The sequence below is a fragment of the Kryptolebias marmoratus genome, linkage group LG9 (genome assembly GCF_001649575.2).
Source record: "Kryptolebias marmoratus isolate JLee-2015 linkage group LG9, ASM164957v2, whole genome shotgun sequence".
Lineage (NCBI taxonomy): Eukaryota > Metazoa > Chordata > Actinopteri > Cyprinodontiformes > Rivulidae > Kryptolebias > Kryptolebias marmoratus.
This window is the reverse complement of record NC_051438.1, coordinates 20181236-20193001: the sequence shown is the minus strand read 5'-3', so window position 1 is coordinate 20193001 and position 11766 is coordinate 20181236. Positions and strand designations below refer to the sequence as shown.

At 46.3% G+C, this 11766-nt stretch overlaps 1 protein-coding gene across 2 annotated transcripts; it reads right to left on the bottom strand.

Annotated features, from left to right (window-relative positions):
* Positions 1-1416: 1416 nt before the first annotated feature.
* On the bottom strand, positions 1417-11448 carry si:zfos-80g12.1 (sestrin-3). Of its 2 annotated transcripts, XM_017408444.3 has the most exons (10): positions 11197-11448; positions 9960-10013; positions 6164-6361; positions 5896-6078; positions 5570-5815; positions 4303-4417; positions 3987-4111; positions 3612-3778; positions 3366-3510; positions 1417-2995 (listed from the first exon to the last, which is right to left on the bottom strand). In XM_017408444.3, the coding sequence occupies exons 3-10, from the start codon at positions 6356-6358 to the stop codon at positions 2906-2908; spliced, it is 1266 nt and encodes a 421-aa protein (XP_017263933.1). In that variant the 5' UTR covers positions 6359-6361; positions 9960-10013; positions 11197-11448; the 3' UTR covers positions 1417-2905. The 2 variants fall into 2 exon arrangements, with proteins under 2 accessions (XP_017263933.1, XP_017263931.1); XM_017408442.3 differs by lacking the exon at positions 9960-10013.
* Between the last annotated feature and the right edge of the window lie 318 nt (positions 11449-11766).

The window sequence follows — 11766 nt, the reverse complement described above, 5'->3', positions numbered from 1 at the left end:
CCCCCCCCCCCCCCTTTATTTGTTTGTTTTTTTTTACACGCAGAGCAACTTTAATCTGGAAACAAAGGCGTGCGCGACTTCTCCTCCTAGTTTCAGTCGTAGCGTGATGATTTTAGCTGGTTTTTGTGAACTGACAGCCCTGTTATTAACAGCTGGTTTACGGTTGCTGCCTCCAAGCAGTCCAGTGTGGTGTTATTATTACTTTGCTTATATTCTTCCTTATATAACACAACTATCCACATATTATTTCCCCCTCTTTCAGTTATCCTAACGTAGCATTTAGTCCCCGTATGTTTCCAGGTTCAGAATCGCCACCACCCCCCCCTGTTTGTTGCAGCGTTTTTTTTAGTTTTGACTAAAAGGCGAGTGGGGATGGATTTGTTTTTTTTTTGTCTCTGATTTGTAATCATCTTCATAGTTCTTTTGCTCCCTCCACTCCCCATTTTAAGTTTATCGTTTTAATTTTTCTCCTTCCTTGACACATTTGTAAAGTCAGTCAGAGATGACGAACAGTAGAGCAGCAGAAATAAATCCAATAAAAACTGTTTACACCCACTCCTCGTTTCCCCCCCCACCTCGTCATTGATCAGCAGAGGGCGCCGTCGCCCCAGAGTTTCCCTCCGGCCTCAGCAGCTCGAGAAAGAAAAGAGGAAATGTGTTTAATGTGTTTGTGACGCAGCTCCAGGTGTGTTTATCGGGTCGTCCTGACTTAGACTTCTGAAGGAGTTTGTTGCGTAAAAGAACAAAGTTATAATCCGAACTAAAGAAGCGTGAATAGGACGAGTAAAAAGTGGCTCATTGTGGTCGCCCTGGTAACCACACATCTGCATCTGTCACTCCCTGACTGCCAGGTCAACGACAGGCAGACAGAGAATTAGGCCGAGGGAGGTTCATGTCGTATAAACTCTTAAACAGCGAGACTCTGAAGGTCATACGTGTGAATTTTTGTGTTTCATGTGAGAGTTGTGTAAAAACAGGACAGGAAATTGAAAAAGCCACGTCCGGCTGGTGAAGTCTCTGACTTCCGACTCTGAATGATGTCTCTGACCTGAAGAGGGACGAGTTTTCTCACGTTTCACCTCAAGTCCCATTGATCTCCTCTGGTTACTTCACCCTCCTTTCTGCAGGTTTTGTCGGCGTGGTGGCGCGCCGCTCCTGATGAAGCCGACCGTTTTGGTGTCTAATTTCCATGTTTTAATCCAAACATGGAGGCCCGAACAGTCAGCAGGAGTGTTAAATTACACTGAATCCATATAATCGTCACGTTTAGCAGGTTGGAGTTCTCCTGAAACACTTTTCATCAGAAAACTGGATTTTCATGAATTTGATTATTAAAAGGAGGAAAAAAACTTGATGTAAAAAATGTAATTTGACAAAAAGGGCAAAAAAAACAAGAGGCAGAGGTTACTTTGAAGAGTGTTTTTTATAGAAAGTTTTTCACATTTTCAAAAAACATTTGTATTTGCACTTGTTCTCATATCTTTTTTTTTGTTTGTGTGTATTTTTTTTAATATAACTGTCCTTCCATCCTAAATGATCTGAAGTCGAACATTTCAAACATCCATCTGTGTCGAAGGCTCTCGGGTCGTTGTCTGATCGATGTCGCCGGCCGACATCGGGACAAAAAACTAACATTTATAATCTGTTCCCATTCGTCCGAGACGTTCAGCCCCACCCTCCCTCCTCGCGAGCAGCTCTGACGGCGCCCGCGTTAACGAATTCCGAACCCGTCCCCTACAATCCGCCGAGCCACGCAACGAGCAGGACCTACAGCCCGGAAAGAAACACAAAGGAGTACTCCGAGTTTTACAAAAACTATATATATATAAAAAAAGAAGAGATTATAAGAATTAGTTTGCACATCGTTCTGCTGTCAGAAACCCAAATAATCCGCTCTAAAGCGACATAGAAAGCTCCAACACGCAGTGCGGTTCTTTTTGTTTTTAAATCGTTTGTACATTTCTTTTCAACAACTTCTTTCCGTGAAACGTTGGGCTGATAACCATAATGAGTTCATATTTCCTGAAGCGCGTCAGTAAAAGAAGCCCAAACACTCTGAAAGCGGCTCAGCTGTAAGAAAACTCAACAAAAAAAAAACAAGAAATCTTTGAAATGTCTTAAACGGAGTACCTTCACTCAGAAACCTGTGGTGGGAAACCCAAGTCTGAACATTTGAGAACAGTCAAAAAAAAAGATGTCAGACCCACAAATTTCACCCCAACGTCCAGCCGTGAGCTACATTGCATTATAAATAGATATAAAGTTTTTTTAAAAAGTGCTTTTTTTTGTTTGTTTTTTTAAAAGAAACTATAGTGATGTGATAACGTCCAGCAGAGTCTCGGCTGTTTGTTCTTGACCAGCATTAATACGAAACATCAGGGGGAGCAGATCTTCACAGTCCAATAAACGTCCTTCAAAACCGACGATTGTCAAAAAAAAAAAAAAAAAAAAAATCCAAACGAGGGCTCCCGAAAACATTCATTCAACTTGTACAAAAGATTGTTTTTTTCTTTTTAGGAAAGCATAGTTAATACAAAAGGATCGAACAAAGAAAGGAGTGTTGGCCACTGATAAGTCCGACTGAACTGGAACACACGACAGTAGGTCAAAATTTAAATAGCTATAATAATTGCACATAACCTTTGACAGCCGGGATGTTTTCTGAGAGGACTTCACCTGAAGACAGACAACAGGAGGGGTGAGCAAAGGGGATGGCACACTGTGGTATAAATACAATCAATCTGAGAGAAAAGAAAAATAAGCACGTTAATGAGGCACAGCCATGAAAAAAAAAAAATGGGTTCTGCGTCCTTCAAAGTGCTGTCTCGTCCCAGCTGCTGAGATGTCTTCGTCCTCACGTCTCCGAGCGGACGGCTCTCGACTCCCGTGCTTCTCTCCCGAGCCCTCAGGCGATCATGTGCTGCGTGATGGCTCTCAGCGCGTACAGCAGCTCCGCCTGCAGCCGGGCCTCCATGATCAGCAGGTTCACGTGTATCTGAGGAGAGAGAGCGGCTCGGTGAGAACGCGTCCGACGGGTGGGCGGGAGACCTCCGCTCAAAAAACAACCACGCCCGCTTGAGTTTGGACGTCCTGTTCAAGCTTTTAACACGCTTCGCAAACGAGCCAAGATGGTCATTAATTAGTCATAATGTTTTTTCGGCTAATTTCCCTGAAAACGAACCAAAACATGAAATCCGTTCAATCACTCTTAAACTGAAGCTCCTCTGAAGGAGTCCAGCACATCTGAATTATGAATGAGATGAAAGAACAAATATAACTTTGTTTATTTCTGAGCTGAAGTGCTGCAGGCTGGTTTTACTTTCCAGCCTTCATGCTTTCAGACGGGACACTCTCCTCTCTCTTACCCTTTCTGAAGCTTTAAGCAGAGTCCAGCTGAGAGGACACACCGGGGTCTTCGTGGCGTCCGGGTAACAAGCCACCGCCTTGATGTACAGCTTCAAATCTCGCGCGAGCAGCTGATTCACCTCCCCATAATCGTAGTCGTCGTACCTGCGGGCAGAAGCGAGGCACGCGTTTAAAAATAAATAAATAAATAAATAAAAAAAAGTTGGCGATCCGAGCACGGCAGCTCGGCGAGGCGGTAGTCTCACCGAATTCCCAGCACACAGTGGATGTAGTTCCAGATCGCCCTCTTCAGGTCGGGGCTGTGCATCGAGGGCAGCGTGGCCACGCTCCTGAACCTGTCGTCCAAGAGGTGGCCGATGTCCGAGTACAGCCGGTTCACTAAGGAGAAGCCGTGGTCTTCCCACGAGTAGTCCTGCAAGTACAACCAAACCGTCAAACGGCGCCATCTGAGTCGTCTCAACCCATAAAACTTATTCAGCAACGTTAAACATTTAATTAACAGAGACATCTGTGAATAACCTAAGATGCAGAATATATACATATATATAAAATAGCATCCTGCTTTCTGACTGCAAACACCGCCCCCCAGCAGGGCGGCCATGACAAAGTCTCCCTCTCACCTGAACCCTCAACACCTGGAAGCGGTCCTCGTCCCTGCGGGCGAACTCCTGGTAGCAGAAGTCTGCGTCGGTGATGAAGCGCGACAGGTCTGCGAAGCACACCGTCTCCTCCTCCTCTTCCATGTCTAAAAGTGGAGACGATGACAGCAGGGAGGAGTCAGAGAAGGGGGAACGGGGAGTGCATCAGCGAGCGCGGCCGAGGAGCGCTCGGGTTTCACACCGTGTGACCTAAATTTCACACTGGGGCTAACGGCTGCAGCGTAAACACAGTGTTTGTTTGTTTGTTTGTTTGCTCGCTTGGCTTCCAGCGGGTCACCTGTTTGCTGCAGGGTCTGCGTCTGCAGGAAACGCTCGTCTCTCCTCTCCTGCTCCTCCTGGGACTTCTGGATCCTCTCCTTCAGACAAACCATGTCGCAGCTGGAGTCCAGAGACTGTCGGCACAAAGAGCAGCACCAAGTTAAACCGACTGGGTCGCCCACGTCACGCTACAAGAGGATTTAAACATTTTATGCAAAGAAACCTACAAAAATAACCTTTCCATGCATTCTAAATACTAAAACCAAATTTAATCAACGAACAAAAGCTCCTACAGTTTCACTGTGATAATTCATCTCTGGTTGAAAATCAATTCCACTGGAATTTATTCACATTTCTATTTTATAACCTTTTATATAATTTAGTTAGAAACCAAACGACAAAACCCTTGATGGATTTGCGAAGCTCTCCTCGTGTTTGGAGGAGCACTTTGATGATTTCCTCCTGATGATTTCTGTAAGAAACGTCTCCACAACACAAATGTGAAGTGCTGCGGTCACACAAACAAACAAACCGGTGAGTAATTCAGCTTCTGATCAGCTGCTCGGAGGAATCCAATGAATTTCATTATTAGATGCAGATTAAACTTTCCTGCTTCATGGTTTTTCTTACAATAAACATCTGTAGTGCTGTTTGTTTAACTCATGCTGCAGCTGCTCCGTGGCTATAAATCTGTACGAACCGCTCACGTCGGCCTCTGTGATGTTTAACGCGGCACGTCGTCGTGAAACTACGACTCAATTAAATATTGACTTGCTGCGTTTTTCAGTCGAGCTGCTGATTTTCCCCTATCAGAGACCCGAGGTGATCCGTTCCTCTCAGGTCTTCTTCCAATCAAACCCTCGTGTTCAGTGAGACTAAATATGAATAAAGAGAAGTTTTCAGCTGAATCTATTCATCGCTGATGAGTTTTATAGATCCACAGAGGAATTAGTGTGCAAAAATTAATGACTTTCTTAATCTGACGAAGTTAGAGAACCTGTACAAACACAAGAAAACCTCCTCAGATGATAAATACATCCCATAATGACTGACCAGTGACCCAGTCACAGCTGAGCGCAGGTCTGAAGACGAGAGAATATTAGTGTAAATCTGACTAATAACTAATCTAACAGACGAAGAGACCAGTTTTATTGTTTTTTTAGATAATCTGAACTCCGTTTTACTAATCTGGAGTCTGAAGGATGAGCTCATAACACTCATCTTAAAGAGGCAACATTTGCATGGCAGTTCTCTCGTGTTTACACGAAAAGGTCTGATCTGTTTACCCGTCGTCGTGCTATATGTTCAGAGGGCGCGGTGAGCGACTGAGGCACGTTGGCGTTGCCGTTGGCAGCATCGAAGGGGCAGAAGGTCGGCGGGGTGCCGTTGGGAGACTTGGTGAGGGGAACGAAGTCCGAGTCCGTGTTGCATCCAAACACGAAGCTGCAGAGGGAGTGGCAGTGCGCCAGGATCACCACGGCCTGCACCAGCTCGGCCAGAGACCAGCACTGTCCGCCCGCCTTCAGCAGAGTCTGCAGGGAGAGGCAGGCGTCACGTCACATCACGAGAAACAGGGGAAAACCAGCTCCATCTTTGGACAACAGCGTCCTACCTGGATATGGGAGCTGGTGGTGAGCCAGGGCTGGTGGGCCAGCACCTTGTTGATGTGGTCGAGCAGGCGGAGGCGAGGGGGCGCCGCCTCCAAGCCCTGCAGCCACAGAGGGTCCCCGCCCACCCGCAGAAACTGGGCCAGGTGCAGGTACACCAGGTAGTTGCAGTGATGTCGTGCAGCGGCCTGAAAGAAAACAATCAGAACGCAGATCTTAAGATCGCCTGTCGGGGCTTTGACGTGCACCTGTAACAGTAGCCAGGTCACCGACCATGATGGCGATATAATGGCGGTATGGCAGCGGCAGGGGCCCGTCCATGTGCAGGATGTAGTGCTGTGTTCGCAGGAAGCTCTCCAGATACTGGGGGTGAGACGCCATCTGCTGGGACACGGCGTCCACGCTGCCCCTGCTGACCAGTTTCTTCATGACCAGCAACGAGACGCGCTCCTTCTCACCGTTCACCATCACCTGAAGGGACCGGGACAGAGGAGACAAGAGACAAGAGGTTGGTCTCTGACAGGAAAGCTCCCGACAATCAGCCGTTTGTTTCTGCAGTTCAACCCGAGGACTTTCCTTTCTTCTGTATTTATCCTGAGGAAGTAACAACAATGGCAGAAACATTAGTGGTAATTATTTCCCTCATCCCTCCAGTTTAATGCTTTGATTCACATTTTATAACAACAAATTCAGTAAATATGTTTCTCCTCAAGCCGTGGGAGCCTCAAAATAAAACTTAGTAAAGATAAATTCCTTGATTTCATGCATCCATGTGTTCCCGTTAACATGAAAAGGAGACATGACGACTACTTTCAAATGTAATAAAACGGGAATAAAAAACAAGCTGACTGTTCTTAAGAGTATTTATGAGGTTTTAATTTGTTCCAAAGCTTCTTGGCTCAGCGCAGAGTTGGGCTTCAGAGTCCACAGCATGTGACGCCGGGGGTCAGGCTGTGCTTTGGACCGGAGTCATGTTCCACACCTTAAATCAGCGGAAGAGAGGCCGCTTTGGAAGAGGAGCAAATGTATCGCTGCGATACCGGCGCTACTAGCAACCCAGCGCATTCCTGACTTTGTTTTCTTCTTCAAAATAAAATTAAAAAAAAATACGAGCTCACAACAGCGTCTCCGCAGACGTAAAGGACCCCCTTAATGTTGATCAAACGCAGACGAGACACTGGATTGACTGCTGTTCATGTGAAACGAAAAAAAGGAACTCGTAAAACAAGCGTGACTAACATGGAGCTGAAAGTAGGGAAAAACGTGAAAAGTTGCCATTTAAAAAAAAAAAGGAGGGGGATTTTTACACACTTTGAGGAAGCGCAGATGAAGAAACTAATATGAAAGTTGAGCCCAGGAGGCCTCGGAGAGGGAAGCTCGAGAAACGGAGAAGGCCAAACGCACGAAAATGGGAGCGACTGGACCAAGGAGCCAAGAGAAACGGGCCCATGCAGAGAGGGAAGCTGGCCCGACTATTTATTAGATCTGTCGCCGGCCTTTAGGAGAAGGTGTTTGGGTGCTTGGCCACAGACTCGGCTCCTCCGCATGTGAAACCTGAGCACACGGCCGATTAAAGCTTGAAGTTTACAAATACTGGCAAAGTATTAACAAACTGCTGTCTAGGATCATTATTCCTGTCCAGTGAGGCACATCAGGACAGAGCAAACTACAACTAACGGACTCCTCGGACTTAATTTTAGCTCACGGTGGCTGTTTGGTATTCGCCACTATGTTTATCCGAATGGAAGCTGCGTATGGCGTTTCACTTCTCCGGGTGGTGTTGATGATTTCTGCCCGATCCTGAGAGACGCTCCGCCTCTCGATCTTAAAAACAAAAAAAACAGCAACATGTTGACGCTGCGACGAGGCACAAAAGAAAGCAACAAACCGGAGCGATCGAGGGAAGCTGGGGCTGAAAGGAAACGTGCTCAGATGCAAACTCTGACCTTCTCTGGTCTGTCAACACCCCACGCCCCAAAATGAAAAAATAAAAAAGCAGCGTAGGAGAGAATGTGGAGTGCACAGGTGGCTGCCAATCAAAGACCAACAAGAGCGGCGCTGCTGACTGGTATGCTGAGCCGCAGAACCTGGGTTACTGCTCCACGTTTGATCGCTGAGAGGATCAAATCTGCGTTGAGCAACTTTTAAGAAGCCGGCGCTGTGCAGAAAACACACCTTGGGTGGAAATGTTTCCAAGAAGCTAACACGCAGGAAGACATAAATCTAGTTGTCAGGGGAGAAAAACGACTCAGACTGCGAGCCTATGATGGACAACCCAGTAAAAAAAACTGTTCTGTTCGGCGATTTTATTTGACCCAACAGATACGAAACTTTTGGTTTGTCAAAGAAGATGGACAAAGCTGTGTGCTGCTCAAAGACACCTCTCCTTTGTAATGTGTGGAAACAACTTGAAAGGAAAGAGTGAACTACGTCAAAGCATCACTGCTAAACTTTACAGACCTGTGAGCTGAACTTTGACCTCCGGGCCCTCGCAGGCCTGTGAGCAGAGCGTCTTTGAAACGGAAACGGCACAACGCAGGCCGGAAAGTGCAAACGAAGCCGCCGACTTCTGTCATTCGTCTCCCCAGAAACAATCAAAACGGAAAAAGCGGAGCCCTGAGTGGCGACACTCGAGGAGATTGAATTCGTCATCACCGGAGTCGGGCAGTTGGGAAAGAAAATGGTGCTTTTTTTTTTTTTTTCGTAATCTCAAAACATGTCTAGACAAAAAATCTGACAAAACTGTTCATCTGAAACAGGAACTAGTGTGGATGTGAGAATTCACGTAGCATGAAATGACACATCCTACGTCACAGACACGTTCTGCTGACAACCCAGAAGATAACGAGTCCTGCAGGGTCTTTCTACTTCTTAAACTTTGTGAGTTTCATTAAAATGACATAGCAGTTTATGTTTTAAAGTTCTGTCATAAACACGACCCATCTGGATTGAACTTATGAAACTTGTAGAAAGGAATCCCTGGATGAACGTTGACCTGATTCAAGAATCAACTGACCTTTAAAAAAAAAAAAAAAAAAATTAAACCAACTCATTCAGTTTTACGGATATTGAGCTAAGATTCGGCGTGGTAGTAGCCGAGAGTCACATCTTATTGTTACTTCCAAGGATCAACCATAACAGCTACAGCTCAAGTTTAAAACGGGAATCCTTTCGAGGAACGCTGGGCTGTTAATTCTCATTAGTATGAACAGAGGAAGAAGACGACGCTGGCCTTTCAGGTCCATCTTCATCGCCTGAAAACAAACGGCACAAGCTGCACACGGCAGGACTTTTTTAACAAGGAGATGCATTCATTCGCTCACATATAGGGGAAACAAAAAACCCAAACACCCACATCAAAAGGTAAAAAAAAAAAAATGGTAACGAGCGTGTGGGTGGACATATAAAGCACCAAGGAAACATCCAGGCAACTGTGGGTGGCATTACAAAACATATTCTGTACATAAATATGCATGTAAACCTATGATCTGCGTCCACGGCGCAGTCAGCGGCGACTCCTTTCGCCCGCAAAAGCAGGACAGCGAGGTGCATTCAAACTACCCCCCCCCCTCTGATCCTGGAGAGGTCGTTTGTATATTGATCAGAGAGACGCAGGATGCAGGGATGAAGTGAAAAACAGGGCTGACGTCACCGAGGACAGGAAAGGTAAACGCAGACAAAAGGCTGACAAAACAGCAGCGGCCTGAAGTGGAGCGCAGGGCTGAGGAGTGAGGGGGGGAGAGAAAGAACGCCAGCTCTCCTCCAAAGGGTGTTTGTGTAGCGTGTGGTGGGAGGAGGACATTCAATCTACATCCCAACTCAGCCTGGAGGGGGGTCCATCCTTATCATGCGCTCCCGTCCTCCAGAACCCCCCCTTTTCCGCACACACAGGGCAGAAACCGAGCAGGCCAGGGGCTGATTTTTACTTTAAGAAAAAAAAAAGAGTGATGCAAATCAAGGCAGCTGCAGAGGAGAGGAGGAGGAGGAGGGGGGGGGGATATACAGCACAACCAAGACAAACAAAAGGCCGTGTTTGCAAGGCAGGGGAAAAAAATAAATTCAGACCTACATGCAGCCACGGGCGGGCTGAATCTCTGCGGGTCGATCAGGGACGGGACTTCCACTGATGAGGAGCAAATAAAGAGGGAGTGGGTCATGAAGTCGCCTAAACAAGAACCTTGAAATGGGTTGCAAACTAACCTGCACATTTCTTCAAAAACAAAACAAATGCTCACTGCTTGTCCATGAAAAGGTTTGCAACCAAAAAAAAAAGAAGAGTCTCAGCTCAGAACTGCTGCTTTTTTTGGTCCATTTCTGGACTCAGGTCTGCAGCAAACATGTCTTATTTTTTTATTAGTAGTATTTTTGTCAGAGGGGGGAGGACTGCATTCGGGACAGCGCCCCCTTTCTGTTGCAAACTGCAAAGACAACAGTAGGGGAGAAAAACAACTTTGATTGGCAGTCCTCTTCAACCAAAGAGGAGAAAAAAAAACAGCACAATAGGGATCCCCAACACTAAGAAAGGGCTGCAGGAACATGAACAACCCCGGGTTATATTAATGGATAAACCGCGGTGTTAAGGAGCAAGGCTTAAAATGACCGCATTACTTCACATCACACTAATCACTTGTTTGTGTTTTAATCCCCTTAAATAAGATGTCAGCTTCACCTGCAGCCTCCTTTCATACTAGGAGCCCGTTAAGCTTCAATAAAAACAATATACATTTATAAAAAAAACAAGCTTTTATGAGATTAAAAACGCACAGGTCGCTCCTGTAAAGAGGCAACAACAAAGACGTCTCGGCTCGTTTTCTTTTGCGGGGTTTTTCGGCTCGGACCGAGCGACGGGACGTTGCGGGCTTTACGTGACATTTAAACGGCTGAAGATGGAAACCTTTCCCCCCCTCCTCTGTCCCCCCTCCTTCTCTCTCCCTCTCAAGTAAGTAAATGACGCCGAATTAAACCTCGTAAATCTCGTTTCGCCCTTCGGGTTTCTAACTCGGGCCCCCCTCGCCCCCCGAAACGGGAGCAGTTTGAGCGGCTAACGGCAGAACTTGGGTTCGGCTCTTTCCGTCGCTCCGTTCGGCAGCTAGCTTAACTCCGAGCCGCTCCGTTACTCCGGTAAAAAGTTTACGAACCGAAACATAAAAACAGCCGAGGTGAATATATTTATACCTTAACAGCGAACGGGGAAAGAGCGACAGTTTAAGACCTAAAATGGCTGTAAAGCGGCTTTTAAAAATCGCCTGTTTTTTTTTTCGTCTCTTTTATCCGTGGGCAAATGAATGAACGGCAGGATAACCTACCTGTTTCTGTACTCGCTGGCACTGCGATCTGAAGGGGTACTCCATTTTGCTCGTGCAGATTATCATTTTCCAATAAAAGTGCGCTCTGGCATGGATCCGGCTGGAGTCTCTCTTGGTGCTCTCCGAGCTCGCTTACAGAAAAACAAAAACCAAAACCAAAAAAAAAACAACCCAACAAAAAATAAAAATGGAAGCGCGACTGCCCGCTGCAAACAGTCAGCCTGTGTGGCTCTGCAGCCTGGACTGAGCAGAGAGGAAAGTTTCCCCGGAGCGGAGCTGACAGCTCCGGTAACAGTGCGTCCAATCAGAGCGCAGGGGGCGGAGCCAACTGCGCGAGGCTAAAGCTAAATGCTAATGAGCGTCTGCGAACAACAGCGCAGAGGGGCGAAAACAGGCTGTATAGCAATACAGTTTATCATATAATAACCAAACTGGCTATTCGAAACATTTTTAAAGGGGTAGTTCTGATAGTAATGAACAGTTAAAACTAATTATTAAATATTAATAAAACTTGTTGTAGATCGCGCTTTGAACCTGGCCGCCATCTTGCTAGGTGCTATCTATCCTTAT